We start from the raw sequence: 15,448 nt of genomic DNA on the forward strand, positions 1-15,448 counted from the left end.
CACAATGAATTCATAAAAGTATCTTTGCTTCTCGTTAATTTCCAACAAATCCATCCATTAATCATTATAGTAGAATTGGATGAATATATCTTGCAAATTGCAATGAACTAAGACAAATATAACTTGAGAATCCAATTGACAGTGATTCTAAAAATATTGTTGCCTTGCCTACATCTATAAAAGAAAGAAAGAAAACTCAGCAATAAATCCAAGAGTAAAATTACTCTCTTGAGCCATGAAAGTAAAATTACCACAGCTAATGAATCCAATATGAAAAAATGGTATATATATGGTGCAATGTTCATTATCTTCTAAAAGAGGGGCTTTTAGCCTTCAGCCCTTTGGGCTTCACCCAAAAGCTCCAAAATTCAACTCACCAAATTCAGTCAGACCGAAACGCGTACCTCTCAACCTTCTCGTCATTCAGATTAATCCCAACCATGGCCTCACCCAATCCACAGCTGATCTCAGCCAGCACATCTGGGTCACTATAATGGGTCGAAGCCTGCACAATAGCCCGAGCCCTCCGGGCCGGGTCACCACTCTTAAACACACCCGACCCGACGAAAACCCCATCGCACCCCAACTGCATCATCAACGCCGCGTCGGCAGGCGTTGCCACGCCACCGGCGGCGAACTGCACCACCGGCAGCCTCCCGAGCTGCTTCGTCTGCATCATGAGATCGTACGGCGCCGCGATTCTCTTCGCGTATGCGAACACCTCGTCGTCGTCCATGTTCCGCAAAACCCTGATGTCCCCCATCACTTGCCGCACGTGCCTCACGGCCTCGACGATGTTTCCGGTGCCGGCCTCCCCCTTCGTCCGGATCATCGCGGCACCCTCCCGGATCCGGCGAAGCGCCTCGCCGAGGTTCCTGCAGCCGCAGACGAACGGGACGCGGAAGTTGTGCTTGTTGATGTGGTGCTCGTCGTCGGCGAGGGTCAGGACCTCGCTCTCGTCCACGTAGTCGACGCCGATGGCCTCGAGGATTTGGGCCTCGACGAAGTGGCCGATGCGAGCTTTGGCCATGACGGGGATGGTGACGGAGCGCTTGATCTCCTTGATAAGCTGCGGGTCGGACATTCGGGCAACGCCGCCCTGAGATCGGATGTCGGCGGGGACGCGCTCAAGGGCCATGACGGCGCATGCGCCGGCCTCCTCGGCGATGCGGGCCTGTGCGGGGTTGACGACGTCCATGATGACGCCGCCGCGGAGCATTTGGGCGAGGCCAACTTTGACGGAGAATGGGGAGGATTTGGTCGTGGTTTCGTATATGGCGCCTTTGCCGTATACGGTGACAACGCCACTGCTGTCAGCCATTTTTGGGAAATTGGGAAGGTGAGATCGCGAGGAAGAAGGAAGGTGGTGGAGAGTGGAGAGTAAGTGGAGAGAGAGGAAGAAGAAGATGATGATGACGATATGGGAAATGGAAATTGGATAAAATAATGCTAGGGACTAGGGACAGTTTTGATTAGTTAAATCCCCAAACCCGGCTCTTAATATTTGGTCTAAATTTCCGTTCTCTATTTTTGGCAACTCCAATTTTCTTTTTCAAATTTTCCTATTAAGGACATTTTTAATCGGTGAATGGAACTTAGATTTTACATGTTAAAGAGAGTAAAAGAGTTACCTAGGTTTTACATGTTAATGTAAAAAATTGAATAGTGTTTAGTTTTTAAATTCGGGACATCTTTCAGACATAAAAAGAGAAATATAATTAGATTAAGAATTAGTTGATAAATAATATTAAATTTATGATTTCCATATTTTACTGCACTAGTGTTCTTTCTTTCTTTCAAGCATATAGGAATGCCTCTTTAAAAAAAAAGAAGCAAATAAATGTTAAGAGTTATGATTTGCCAAACTACAACGACAAAAAAGAAGTGGATTTGGCCTTTATTATTTGAAGGAAAGAAGAAAAGAAGATAATGTTCTATATTCAGGACCATGCATGCATGAGGCATGATGCATGATGCATGATGCATGATGGTGAGTTGTAAAGTCCACAAAACTCGGTCACCATGTCGTTGTTGCCTTGTCGTTATGCATATACCCAACAAAAAAGTATACACAAACTGCTCTTTGCTGCCCATCTCATCTCACTCACTCCAAACCCACTCCACACGCAACAACACAAGCGACAATGAAAGATTTAGAACCAAGTCCATTTATATTTCAAATATTTCAAGGGAAGAAAATAATCACATAGTATTTTATTGTTGTATGTGTATTTTTCCAGTCCCAAATGTTATGCACCAATGCTATATTCTTTACACGCAAAAAAATAATTAAGGGGGAAGAAAACCCTACTCAGGGGTCATCTAAGACTACCCACCAACTAAAAACTCTATAAAATTATGATTATATAAAACTATGGCCGCATCCTAGTTTAATCGTCTCCGTTCTTTTGGATTCATATCCTCCACAGCCTCCATCATTTCCTTATTTTTCTGTCTCCATCTCTTGATGAGATTACTATCGGCCGACTGGAGAGTGCATGGGGGGCTAGCAGAAGGGTATGCAGTTGTCTTTTCAAAAAACTGCCTCTGTTTCGGGTCGGCAAGACAAATCAGGGATTCCGCACACACTTCCAGAGCAGAATCTGGAGAGACTGGCTTGAAGTCCAGCAGCTTCGAGTACTCTGTGATGAGGTGAAACATGTAATCATAGACCCGGTCCATGCTTAGGCTTTCCATAAAATCTTGCCCTCTTTGTCCTATTTCCTTAGCCTGTTCAGCCATTGGGGAATATTGTAGCCACGATTATGTTCTTTTCGTGAAAAATATAAGGTTAAAGGGGGAGAGGGGAAGGAACGGAATTGTACCATAACGATGGAAAGTGTTACACAATGTAACAACAAAAACAACATAATGCACAGCATAACTAGCAATCGATACGTACCTCAGATTGGTGTCCATGGGCCCAGTCAACAGCAGATTTTATGGACGGGCATATAGCATTGGGAGAGATAGGCCAATAGTTAACCCTAGGAATGAGACCACGGCTGAAGAAATCCTCATATTGTGGGGTTATTATTAATGTAAGAGAACCACATGATACAATATATTTCAAGCTCACGGACCAAGCATAGCCTTCTGCATAGATTTTATACCTTCAACAGGAGGAAAAGATTTGTGAGATGCAGGATCGGTGCCACATGCTAATTAGATAAGAAGATAATAAATCAATGCAATATAACCATATACAACAGTTATTCATCAACCAAGATGAAAGAGGAGTGAAAGTTTTATGGATGGTCGCAATAGTCAAGGTCCAGTTAGATAAGAAGACAGCATACAATGGAGAATGTCTACGTCCTCTTTGAAAGTTAAAGAAGCCCCCAAACGGGGAATTTTGAACTCCAAAACTATAATCTGAAAACGGCTTCCTTTTTGTGTTTTGATACTAAGGAGGATGAAAAATGGCATCATTTTCATAGATAAAGAAAACTGAACTTAAATAGACAAAAGCAAAAGAAAAAATCCTCTAAGGACTACAAAACAGAGACCACAGATGATCTGTGTGACCATATATTATGCTAATAACTGATCAAGCTGCTTCTTCGCAGCTAACCAGTCACGCTATCTAATGAGAATATGATGATAGGCTATCACTTTTAGCAGCTGTGCTCACCGATGATTACACTGATTAGACAGTTTGGACTGCTCATAACCGGCTCTTGCTTCCGCTTCCCAATCCTATAATGTATATTAGAAAGACAATGTCAGGATTGGTCCTAGGCCTATTAAATCCAGAGTTCAAGTTAAAGAGATATCAACATTTGCAATTTTTAATTCAACCTGACGCATAATCTGTGCTTTCCACATCTTAGTGTCGTTACAGTTAAGTAACTCTGTACGAACAGGGGAACTAACATCTGGGTTTCCTTTCCAATACGCGAAAGGCTCCTTCTTTCTCCAACTTCTTTCCTTAGAACCCCGTTTGATTTTTCGGAACTGCTCATTCCAGGGATAAATATGTAGCTCCGGCCTGTGCAGTAATCATAGACTATAAAGACAATCAGCACAAATAAAACCATAACCAGGCATTTGAAGCCCATATAAATGCAACATTTTCATGCTACTTAGTACAAGTTTAGCAAACTATGTCAATCCTGGAAAATTCCATTTACGACAGCGGTGATTGATCCACCTAAAATGGGGACAGCGTGAAATTGATGCAACCATACACTAATTTACAATTTCTTATAGCAATTTAAGCATACACAAACAAATCATAAATGTAGGTTCTTTCCCATTGAGTCACTGGCAATGCGTATAAAACAAGCATATCTTTTTTGCTAAAAAAAAAGCATAATTACCCACATAAAAAACTGTAAATTTAAAAAGACAACAATAATAAATGTAGAAGACGATAATCAAAGACTAATGATTCTTACCAACCCCAGAAAGACCAATCAGGAAATGGGATATCAAAGTGATCTTCATCCGTACAGTACCGGAAAAGTGGCAAAGGCATTGATTCATGCTCGGTCCGGTTAATAATGGGCTTGTCCATACAATCAAACATGATATCCACATCCGGAACCCGATCCGGGTACCTCGCAAGGAGCTGCAGCAAACCCCAAATGGTGAACATGGCTCGGCTCTGCACACAAGCCCAGTACAAATCCACATACAGCTTCCCGCCAACAATCACCACGCGAAACGCAGCGTACTGCTTGGCCGCCTCCAGATGGGCCGCGGAGATCCGGTTTCGGGCCCACGGCTCTAGATCGTGGTGGATCCATCGGAAGAAATTGGGGCATTTTGGGGCTTTCGCGCTCGACGAAGGAGGACGACGCCGTTCAGGGATGTCGTTCTTTCTGTAGCGGCACACGAGGTAGGAGCAGTGAATGAGCTTGTAGGCTCGGTCGTGGAGGGTCTCGTCGGAGAAGGTCTTGGGAGGGAAGAGGTGCCATGGCGTCGGGTCGAGGTTGTGGCCCGCCAATGTCTTCGTCTGAGTGGCGAGGTCGTCCACCTGTTCGACAAAATGCCCAAACGAATTGAGACTGAGAAACAAGAACAAACAATGAAGACGCAGAAAACGACGCGGCGTTTAAAAACCTTGTAGACGACGACAACGAGAGAGAGGAGGGATAAGGCGACAACGGATGGAAGGATGTAAGAGGGCGAGCGAGCGGTGGCTCTTGGAGCCATAGTCCGATGAGGTGGCGGTGGATGAGTGGTGCTGCCGCTGCTGCATTGTCTGTTCTTCTGTCGCCTTGTAAATTTGTAATCTGTCGTCACCCGGGGATGGGATGAGCTCCTTGGTTTTTTGCTTCTGTTGGGACCCACTCAGCACTGGTATTTGCCACGTGGGTGGATTTTAATAACTTCCTGACCCGTTTTCTCCTCGTTCGTGTTTCGCGGGGAAAATGGATGGTGTGAGACCCACTGCGCAATAAACTGGTGATTTCATGAATAAACACTTTCATTTCGTACCAAGAAAATTCTTCGGACACTATACAATAGCTTATGCAGACGTGGGTTAAGTCAATTCGTAACCGGCGAAATTGCCCAATCCTATCTTTCCTTGAAGTAGGTCTGTAGTGTTTCATTCTCTTGTATTTAAGTTCGAGAATTTCTCGTTCCATGAAAATATTTATCATAATTAAGGGGAATTACAATTTCGATCCTTGTGGTTTTGATAATTTTATTTATTTGTTTTGATTTTGTGGGTTTATTTTTTAATTTGCCAAAATTAGGAAGAGAAAATGAAATCTGAGACACTGCCAAAATGTCCTGTAAATTCAATTAGTTTATTGTACTTTTCTGGGTGAAAATAGTTTATTGTATATATTGAACCCAACCTTGGTTTTTAATTTGTTTTGTTATATTTGAAGGTTGATGACCACTAAACAAAATTACCTTGGTTCTTGTTTATAACAAATTGCACTTGATCCTTCTAGATTAAGCTAAATAAAATAACCAATAGTAGTAAGAAAAATCTTCATCTTCAAATCGAGTGAAGGGTGTATGAAACATTTGAATTATACAAAATCAGCTTTAGTTTATGAACAAATTACATGTGTGAGATATACACATCCGGAAAATCAAGCTACAATATTGATACAGAGAAAAATCCCAAACTTCAGAATGAGGGAAAGTAAACTGCATTATGTTGCCAGTCTCCTCAAAAGCTTCATGTGAAAACCGTATGAATTGTACAAACAAAAAGGAAAGAAAGAAAAGTCTCATATTACAATACAAATCACTACTTCATCTGTTAGTGAAAAATATCCACAATGGACCATTAAGAAGTATGGTGCAAGGGAGCTCCTACAAACTTGGCTCACTTATATACACAGCTCAGACTGTAAAGATCTTCCTCACTTTCTTCATTCTTCTACGGCATATGGGACAAGTACCCGCCTCTTCGGCAATCCTGCACGGTGAATCCACTAATCAGAATCTAACGCTGCTTTGATTTAGCACAAGTTACAAAGATTTTATTAATATTAGTGATTATACTTAGCAAGGTATGGTGTCTTATGTTGCATAAGAGGCATGATTGTAGATTTACATACCTTGTTCCACAAGTAAAACAGGCAGCACAGTGCCCACAAGGAAGAAAGAAGCAATCTCTTGGACCATCAAAGCAAATAACACAAAGACGCCGAGTATTGTTGTTATCCCCTTCATTTATTGACTTTCCTACAAGGGAACTCACTTCAAGGCTCTCTTCCAAATCTTCTTCGTTATTTGAAACAGATTCGTAAGATGAACCCCAACTCAAAACATCGTCATCTTTCGGCGAAAGCAATGGGGTTTGTTCGGATTCTGCCTCCCCTGCTTGAAATTCTGTTCTGACTTCACTAGGGTTTTGGAACATGTTACAAAATCTAAAAGCCATTAAGAGGAGCACAGTCATCACACCTATATGCAAACATAGAGGTAGATGTTAGTAGACCTTTTTCTTTTTTTATCAGTGTTATGAGAAGTATATGAAGGCAAACAAAAAGTAACCTGATCCAAGAAAATACATGACCCATCGCGGTCCATAAGAGAGTCTGATGTACCAGTCATCGTCAGGGACACCCTAGAAGAATCATGACTGAAGATTAAAGACACATGATTGGGATTCAAAGAACACATTTATCATGACAAAGTATTGGAAGCTGCATTGATGACCTAAAAGGGGCAGAAGAGAAAGAAAACTAGCAAAGGAGAGTCTTTTGCATTACCTCTTTAGGACCTGGAGAAGTTATGACAACAGCACTTGCCCCCAAGAGGGAAAGCTTTAAGCTACATAATTGGTTATCTAAGAAGCATTTGTAATACGCCTTGGTTGTGTTATAATGAACAGATTTGATGTTGAATTCCAACTCTACCTGTTGGAAGGTCAATAAAGCTGTTTATGGTTATTTATGGATATATAATTATATACAACAGATCATACACATTTGAATAATTACCTCAACAGACTCAGGGTTCAAGTTCCCTACTGCAATATAATAATAAGAAGACTTTGGAATTTCCTGCTGGATCTTGCCACTTTCTGTGAAGAAACCAGGTTGCTTAGAACAATCTAATTGGTGCTAAAAGGGAGGATAGAGCATTGATTGATGAAGCTCACCATAAATTATATTCCAAGACAATGTTGCGTTACCATATGATGGATCCTCTATCCATTCAGCCATGCTTTCACTACCTGCAGGTTCAGATGAAAGTTTTCAATACACGAAAACACATTTGAGTTCTTCTACCACTCCCACCACCACCACCCCCGAAAAAAAGAGAAGAAAACCGAAAAAACAAAAGGCTCCCCCCTACAATAAGGGCTAGATAATAAACCTGCAGTAGAGGCATTTGGCCTCAGGGGAAAGCGGTTTAGTTTCAAGAGCAGCAGAGGAAGCAAGACACAGAAATTGGAGCTAATAGGATGCAATTTCTCTGAAAGTACTTAATTATCAGTCCTAGTCTCGAGAACAATATCCAAGTTTGCATTCTTATAAAAGTATTTGATGATTGTTGGCATGACCTTGAGATGATTGTTGGCATGACCTTTAGATGATTGTAGCAAAGAAGCTGCCACAGAACATTATTCCAATTCTTCAACTAACTGATTTGACATCAAGCCTAGACCTTGATACCGTAAAGTTTAGATAACCATAGAGGAGGAGGTGCTTCAATCATAATAACAAAATTTCCCAAATTTGAAGAGCAGAAGTTGGGAATTACCTTGTGCGACTACAAGGGTTAAAGGCAAGGAACTTGTAGGTTTTACACGGTAAGAAATATCTATTCTAGACCCTTTGTTTAGAAAGTATATCCATTCCTGTTACATGAAAAGAAAAGAAATTTTATCTTATCAATCAAAACATATGAAAAAAAAAATTGAGTGAAGATGAGAGAAGAAGAGAAGAGAATAAACTGTAGATACTATACAGTAAATGGCAAGCATCTTACCTTGTGATAATTGGCTGGCACAAGTGTATCATGTGTTTCAGTCCAAGCTATTTCAACATCCAGGGGAGGAGGTTTGTGAAATCCATATAACATTGGTCCAGGTTTTGGCTCATCAAGTTCTTGTGCCTGTTTATGGACTAAATGAGTTTACTGCACACTAACAGCTGCAGCAGAAAGGAAAAAGCAAAAAAAAAGAGGTAAAATGAGAATTATGAGATTGAATCACCTTAATGGATTGCACAAAGAAGGGATTAGGTTGTATCAGGAGTGAGCAATTCGGCCCCAATTTCAAATTGGCCGATCCATAAAAACCGAGTATCAAAGTCATGGATGCTGCGGGTGAGGAAAATCGAAACCACAAGCAATCCAAGCAAACCAAATGAGTTAGATGCTCAAGTCATTAGTAAATGAGTTCATTATGTAACAACAACAGAAGGAAAAACTTCAAAAGAAGAGAAAAAAGAGAGAGTACAAGTTAGGCTCTTCTTGTCTGCTTGGATCACATGGGAAAAACCAATATAGCAAAATGAAAACTTTCAGATCATTTCATACCATTTATGAAAGAACCAAATTCAACCCTATCCTTAAATGCACATGACACAAGCGAAATGGATTGATTGGTTTCTAGAATTTTTTTTGAAAAAGCAGTGCCCAAAACTAGTAAAGGATGGAAAGGGAAACTGACCAAAGAACCAAAACGTGACAAGCACAACAAGGCAAGACCAAACATCATCCTTCATCTCGGATGCTGCTACATCAGACACCAACAAATTCACATGATAAGTAAAAATCCTAGAAATCCTCTGCTGGTGCTGTTGTTCTTGTGGCTGCTGTTCAATATGATTGTGCTGGCTCTGTTCATCAGAAATATCATCCCCATTTTGAGGCCTGTTATTTTGTTCATCTTGCACCTGTGAGCTAGATGGTGAAGAAGAAGAAGAAGAAGAAGATGGAACAGAAACACGTTGACCCTGATCTGGTTCTGGGATTTCCATTCTGAACACAAAAAACAACCAAAATTAATTATCTTTGGCTGTTATTATTATGCGTAGCAATGAGCAAAGAAGCAAAATTATTAAACAAAATTATATTAATATTTTGAAAAAAAAAAAAAGGTGTTTCAGTCTTTCTAGCACTCACCTTGAGGAATGTAGTGGAAGTAGTCGGCCATTGAAGATGGAAAGGCGGTGGTGAAGAGGCTGTGACACTCCACCAAGAAGTCCTCTTTTTGATTTCCTTCTTTGGTTTTTTCTCCATGGGGAATGGTAGTTGGTGCGTGACGGTTAGTTTATGTCTTTTAAATGCTTGATTTTGCACTTTGAATATTGTTTCTTGTGTCCCACAAAGTGGTCGGTCAACGAGCTTGAAATGATGTAAGTTGATGGGGGCCCATAATTCTTTTTGTTTATTTATTAATGTCTAACTTTTTATGAATTGCATGTTGTTTTGGATTGGTAGTTGGGGTATAATTTCCAGGACTACATGATAGCACAACTTGAACACGATAATGCAAAGGTTGATCACAACTTCTATCGAAATCTAGTTACTTTATGAATGTTTCCATTTGCTCTTTAAGGGAAAAAAACGCTCTCTCTTTTTGGGAAATAATAAAGATTGAAATAAAGGTTTAAGAAAGATGTCGATTTTCTCCCTTTCTTTTTGTCCACTTACACCACATTTTGTTTTTAATACTTTTTACTATACCATATAAGGGAAGAGAATGTAAGTAAACAAATGGGAAGTGAGAAATCAACTCCCTTTAAGAAAAGAAATATGTCAACATGGTCTAATTCAGTGAGAATTGACACTCACTTGCAGATTAGTAGTCTTATATTCGAATCCTTATAGTCACTGGTCTACAAGTCAAGTTTTTTCACTGAGTTAAATCGTGCTTGCATTATTCCATATAAGAAGACAGTTCTCATTCCTGCAAATTACAGTTTAATACATATAGATATAGAAGGAAAATCATCAAAACCACAAATTTTATTTGTTTGCACTTAATGTCTATAATTGGAAGGTATGAGTTCTTTCCAAGAGAATGCGACTACTGTTGATAAATATTGACAAAAAAAGCACTATTGTTGACAGAAACAAAAATTATGACGCATTTAGGCCCAAATGCATCTCACCAATCAGCCACAAGGCCCAAAACAGCTCTCAGAAATCGGCCCGTATCCATTGACATCCAAAAAGTTTGAGACTGTCGACGGCACCGTAGACGGCTCAACCAATCGCATTCAACCAAAGCACCAAAATTTCCGACGTGTCGAAAGCGTATTGGCTGGGACACTGAACCCTAAGACTCCTCTATAGAATGAATGCGGACATCAGTACCAAATCAATGAATCTGAGAGACAGAAACACTGAGACTTTGAAGAACTGAAGAAGCAAGAGATGGCTCGGACGACGTCGTTTTTGCTCTGCACCCTGGTCCTCTTCGGAACCCTAGCTCTCACCCAGGTGGATTTTTTTGATATTAGCTTAATTCCTTATCACAGTCTCACTCTGATCCAATTGCAGCCTATTGGTTTTTTTTTCTGTAATTTTTTAAATACATAAACTTGGTTGAAATCAGTGATTGATGAAGAGGGTTGATGATCATTCAGGCAAAGAAGTCAAAGGAGGATCTGAAGGAAGTGACCCACAAAGTTTTCTTTGATGTTGAGATTGCTGGCAAGCCTGCTGGTATGTTTTTACTTTGTAATATAGTTTGTTGATTAGATTGTAAAACAAAATTTGACCCATCACTCAAAATTCAATGATTTTAAGTGGCTGCTCCCAAATTTGATATTGGTATTGTATTAATATGATAATATACAAGCCCAATTGGGAACTGAAAGGTGATCATTTCTGTAGAGGTGGGAATGTGGTTATGTTCATAGAGTGTTTACAAATGAAAATTGGGGATTCCAATGTGATGATTTAGAGATTTTTTTGTTCTTTTGTTGGTGATACTTTTTGTTTTGGCTAACAGATATTGATACTGTTCTGATCACTGGGTTTCAGGTCGGGTTGTAATTGGTCTCTTTGGGAAGACGGTTCCCAAGACTGCAGGTATTGTAGTGAATAATCACTCATTTTGGGTGGGTTCTGTGTTCAAAGCTACATTTGCAGGACATTACTAACTTATTCCTTTTCTTTTTTCAGAAAATTTTCGAGCTCTTTGCACAGGTAACCAGCCACTCATCTTCATTTCCTTGTATTTAGCGTAATACATTATATGTGGTATCTACTTTTTGGGGTTTATCATCAGAAATGTATATAAAATGAGATTTGGTTAAGGCCTTCAAGCTTGCTAACAACTGGACATTTACAATGGGAGGATGCATATAATTGGTAGATATATAGAAATCTTCCTGTATTCTATATTGCCCCAAAACAGAAAAAATAAATAAATATATTATGTATATATAAATATATCTTTGTAATGTTTTCTGTTTCCTTTTTGTTTTCCATATAATTTCAGGGGAGAAGGGCATTGGAAAGAGTGGAAAACCTCTCCATTTCAAGGGTAGCAAATTTCATAGGATTATACCCAGTTTCATGATTCAGGGAGGTGATTTCACACTTGGTGATGGAAGAGGTGGAGAATCAATTTACGGAGAGAAGTTTGCTGATGAGAATTTCAAGCTGAAGCATACTGGCCCAGGTAGACAAATAATACAACTCCTTCCCGCCCCCGCCCCCAACTTTTTTTTTCTTTCCTTTTTTCCTTTCTCTGAATGGAATAGATGGTTGCCACCTATCATAATGCTGATGTGAACAAAAATCACTTGACTCTTCTGTACAGGGCTTTTGTCAATGGCAAATGCTGGTTCCGACACCAATGGTTCACAGTTCTTCATCACAACTGTGACAACTAACTGGTAATTTAATGTGCATCCATGCATACTTGTAAAAGGGAAAAAAACTTCTAAAACAACTATCGTCTGCTGCTTGATGCATGGTTTCCTCACCTTACATATTTGCATCTTTGCACTCATTCGAATTGGGGTTGAACTACTGACTTCATCAGGAGTTACTCTGAAGTTTCTGAACTAATATTTGAATCCCTATTTACAGGTTGGATGGCAGACATGTTGTATTTGGAAAGGTGCTGTCTGGAATGGATGTGGTTTACAAGATTGAAGCCGAAGGAAATCAGAATGGCACACCCAAGAGCAAAGTCGTGATCGCAGACAGTGGCGAACTGCCTCTCTAGATGTTGCTATCTTTCTCCATATACTGAGTGATAGTAGTTGTAACTGTTCTACTTATCCTTAATTTTCCATGTTTGAGATCGCTGAAGATGTTATAACTCATGTACCAATAGATTTCTTAATTTGAAATGGATATTTCAAGCTCTTCTTTTTGGGTGCGGCTCCTCTTCTCTCCACTCCTTCCAAACTCTCCTAACCTCGCTAACCTTTTAACAACAAAGTGCTACGTTTCAAGTATGAAATCTGAGGCTGTGAAATCCGGCAAGATCATCGAAAACCCCCAACCCGCCTTTTTTTTTATGGTAACCCATTATGTTGAGCCTGGATCTGTTTCTAAATATCAAAATGTTGGTGGGAAGAAGAGTTGAGAGCTCTGTGGTTGTGGGTTTTCAAGCCTGTCGGTGAGAGAGGTGATGGCTACTTTCTTGCAAGTCTATTTTCCAATGACATGATTTTAAAGAGGATTGGTCGTGGACTGTTCAAGAAAGTTTGGGTCTTTGATAAACAAGCCGAAGCCGGGGTTTATTAACAAAGTTCTTTCTAAAGAACCCAACAGAAAAATTATAATTAATATGAGTTCGTAGGATGTCATTTTAATTACTTGGTTTTTTATATGGTTCAAAATTTTGGTAGGTTGGGAGATTAAGGTGATTGGGAGAGGATTCCGAATCTTTTTTTCTTTTTATTTAATCAGCATGATATAGTTTATTATATTTCTTAAATTCAGGTTACAGGTTCCTTTTGTTATGGAGCCTCACAATTTTTAGCCTGTAATATAATAAAGCGAGGAAAAAAAAAAAAAAACCTAAGTGCCAACATAAAATAAATATTCAAAACAGGAATCCGAGACCCAGCATAATTAGGAAAACAACAAGTGATAAAATAAAAGAGAGCTAGGTGCCAACATAAAATAAAGATTCAAAACGGGAATCCGAGACCCAACATAACTAGGAAAACAACACCACCCCATGCTTATAAATCACTCACAAACAAGCACAAAGTCAAGTCGTTCTTTCTTTCTCCTTTTCTGATCAAAGATTTAAGCACACAGAGAGAGAGAGAGCGTGAATTGCTTTCTAATAGGCTAACAATGACTAATTATAGTGGTAATCGGCAGGTGGGTTTTAGGTTTCACCCTACCGATCAAGAACTCATCAGTTACTTCCTCTACAAGAAAGCTGTAGCCAAGGAGCCATTAATGGCGTCATACAGCAACATTGTGCATGACTTCAATCTTTTGGGCGAAACAGAGCCCTGGGTGGTCTGGGATATCTTCGGAGGACCTGACCTCATTGACGAAGACTTGTATTTCTTCTCGGAGCTCAAGAATTTAAGCCCAAAGGGTTCGCGCATCAAACGCAAGATTGAGGCCGGAGGTACTTGGAGCGAAGCCTTCTCCAAAAAGGTTTACGACGAGACTACTGGAAACCCTATCGGGCGAAAAAGGAATTTGCGGTACGAGAACGAAGGGTGTGAGCACCACGGCAAGTGGCTGTTAGAAGAATATAGTCTTGTTGATCAAGAGACACAAAAGATTGTGCTATGCCGACTTAAAAAGAACAACAGGGTTTGGAACAAAATAAATAATTCAAGTCAAGAATTGAAGGAGAAACCCTCAAACAAGAAGGCAAGAAAAGGATTGGGATCACCAAGGACCAAGATTGAGGATGAGGAACCACGCAGAACTTCTGGCCCAAGTAGCGTCTACAATAATTTTGATCAAGACTTGATAATCGATACTAATTATAATGCGATTTCGAATAATATTTGTGGTGATAATCAAGATAACATGTTGATGACCAGTGACTTTGCGTCTGATCCGGTATGCTTCGACTATGGTGGTCTGACAGATGAAGAATATGTTTTTGACGTCAATGAATTGTTGGCAACAGTAGAGCCACAACCATTGTCATTGGAGTTGCCTCAGATGGCTGAAACCCTAGAGCCTTTGCTAAGTTCTGGGCTTGGTGATGATAGGGCAGTGGAAGCTTGGAACTCAAGTGGTTTGGAGAATATATATGCAACCAACAAAAAGACATCACATATTGGTTCAACAGTGAAAAAATATTTTGAAAATTTGTAAATTTTTTTTAAAGATTGTGAATTTTCCGTTCTTAGTACACTAGAGGCACATTGTAATTTCCTTCTTGGTATATATAATAGTTTTTTTTTAAGGCTAAAAGTCATTTTTGGTCATTGTAGTTTGGCGCTTTAACCACTTTTGACTTTTTAGTTTCAATTCCATCAATTTTGACCATATAGTTTTGTATTTGTAGCAATTAAATGACAAGTCAGTATTCCTGTCAATTTCTTTGACGGTGTAAGGGGCAATGTCAACCCAAAATCTTTGAGTATAAAAGCTCGTCTGAAACTCCCATAATTTCATATTAGGGCTTGAAATTGGTTGTTTGAGCTTAAGGTTCTTCAAAAATTAGGATTAGTGGTTGACTTTCGACCCCTATTATGAAATGGGGAGAATTTCAAACAAGCTTTTACGTTCAAGGGTTTTGAGTTGACGAAATTACCCCTTGCATCATGAAAGAAATTGACAAAAATACTAACATATCCTTGAATTGCTACAAATACGAAATTACAATGGCAAAATTGATGAAATTGAAACTACAAGATCAAAAGTAATTGAAGTGCCAAACTACAAAAACAAAAGTGACTTTTGGCCTTTTTTTAATTCCATATTCTTCTTTAATTCATATAGTTTATTCGGAATATATGATAGTTTTACATTATTTTTTAATCAAAGAAAGAAGTTGAGATAAAAAATGTAATTGGATAAGGAGGGAGAATACAAAAGGCAACTTTTGAAATTAAAACTGAAG

The 15,448-nt window shown here is 39.5% G+C and overlaps 5 protein-coding genes across 6 annotated transcripts; 2 read left to right on the plus strand and 3 right to left on the minus strand.

The window, feature by feature from the left end:
- Positions 1-9: 9 nt before the first annotated feature.
- Positions 10-1,475, minus strand: LOC103320878 (putative pyridoxal 5'-phosphate synthase subunit PDX1). Its single transcript, XM_008222624.3, has one exon. The coding sequence runs from the start codon at positions 1,319-1,321 to the stop codon at positions 383-385; it is 939 nt and encodes a 312-aa protein (XP_008220846.1). The 5' UTR covers positions 1,322-1,475; the 3' UTR covers positions 10-382.
- Positions 1,476-2,152: 677 nt separating this feature from the next.
- LOC103320870 (O-glucosyltransferase rumi-like protein (DUF821)) lies at positions 2,153-5,249 on the minus strand. Its single transcript, XM_008222613.3, has 6 exons — positions 5,068-5,249; positions 4,401-4,981; positions 3,802-3,991; positions 3,635-3,699; positions 2,903-3,113; positions 2,153-2,730 (listed from the first exon to the last, which is right to left on the minus strand). Exons 1-6 carry the CDS (start codon positions 5,158-5,160, stop codon positions 2,386-2,388), a joined length of 1,485 nt encoding a protein of 494 aa, XP_008220835.2. The 5' UTR covers positions 5,161-5,249; the 3' UTR covers positions 2,153-2,385.
- Positions 5,250-5,941: 692 nt separating this feature from the next.
- On the minus strand, positions 5,942-9,705 carry LOC103320859 (E3 ubiquitin-protein ligase APD2-like). The gene is made up of 11 exons (XM_008222602.3): positions 9,553-9,705; positions 9,098-9,408; positions 8,639-8,745; positions 8,413-8,538; positions 8,185-8,281; positions 7,580-7,654; positions 7,419-7,501; positions 7,188-7,334; positions 6,970-7,042; positions 6,531-6,879; positions 5,942-6,388 (listed from the first exon to the last, which is right to left on the minus strand). The coding sequence occupies exons 2-11, from the start codon at positions 9,405-9,407 to the stop codon at positions 6,313-6,315; spliced, it is 1,443 nt and encodes a 480-aa protein (XP_008220824.2). The 5' UTR covers position 9,408; positions 9,553-9,705; the 3' UTR covers positions 5,942-6,312.
- A 1,011-nt stretch (positions 9,706-10,716) lies between these two features.
- LOC103320851 (peptidyl-prolyl cis-trans isomerase CYP20-1) lies at positions 10,717-12,766 on the plus strand. Of its 2 annotated transcripts, none has more exons than XM_089051010.1 (7): positions 10,717-10,875; positions 11,022-11,100; positions 11,422-11,469; positions 11,563-11,586; positions 11,882-12,064; positions 12,206-12,281; positions 12,478-12,766. In XM_089051010.1, exons 1-7 carry the CDS (start codon positions 10,810-10,812, stop codon positions 12,614-12,616), a joined length of 615 nt encoding a protein of 204 aa, XP_088907136.1. In that variant the 5' UTR covers positions 10,717-10,809; the 3' UTR covers positions 12,617-12,766. The 2 variants fall into 2 exon arrangements, with proteins under 2 accessions (XP_088907136.1, XP_088907139.1); XM_089051013.1 differs by having other exon boundaries at positions 10,741-10,875; positions 10,991-11,100.
- A 643-nt stretch (positions 12,767-13,409) lies between these two features.
- Positions 13,410-15,179, plus strand: LOC103321129 (protein BEARSKIN1-like). The gene has a single exon (XM_008222898.2). The coding sequence runs from the start codon at positions 13,705-13,707 to the stop codon at positions 14,695-14,697; it is 993 nt and encodes a 330-aa protein (XP_008221120.2). The 5' UTR covers positions 13,410-13,704; the 3' UTR covers positions 14,698-15,179.
- The last annotated feature ends 269 nt before the right edge of the window (positions 15,180-15,448 follow it).

The sequence above is a fragment of the Prunus mume genome, linkage group LG1, assembly GCF_029339155.1.
Source record: "Prunus mume cultivar Tortuosa linkage group LG1, ASM2933915v1, whole genome shotgun sequence".
NCBI classification, from domain to species: Eukaryota; Viridiplantae; Streptophyta; class Magnoliopsida; order Rosales; family Rosaceae; genus Prunus; species Prunus mume.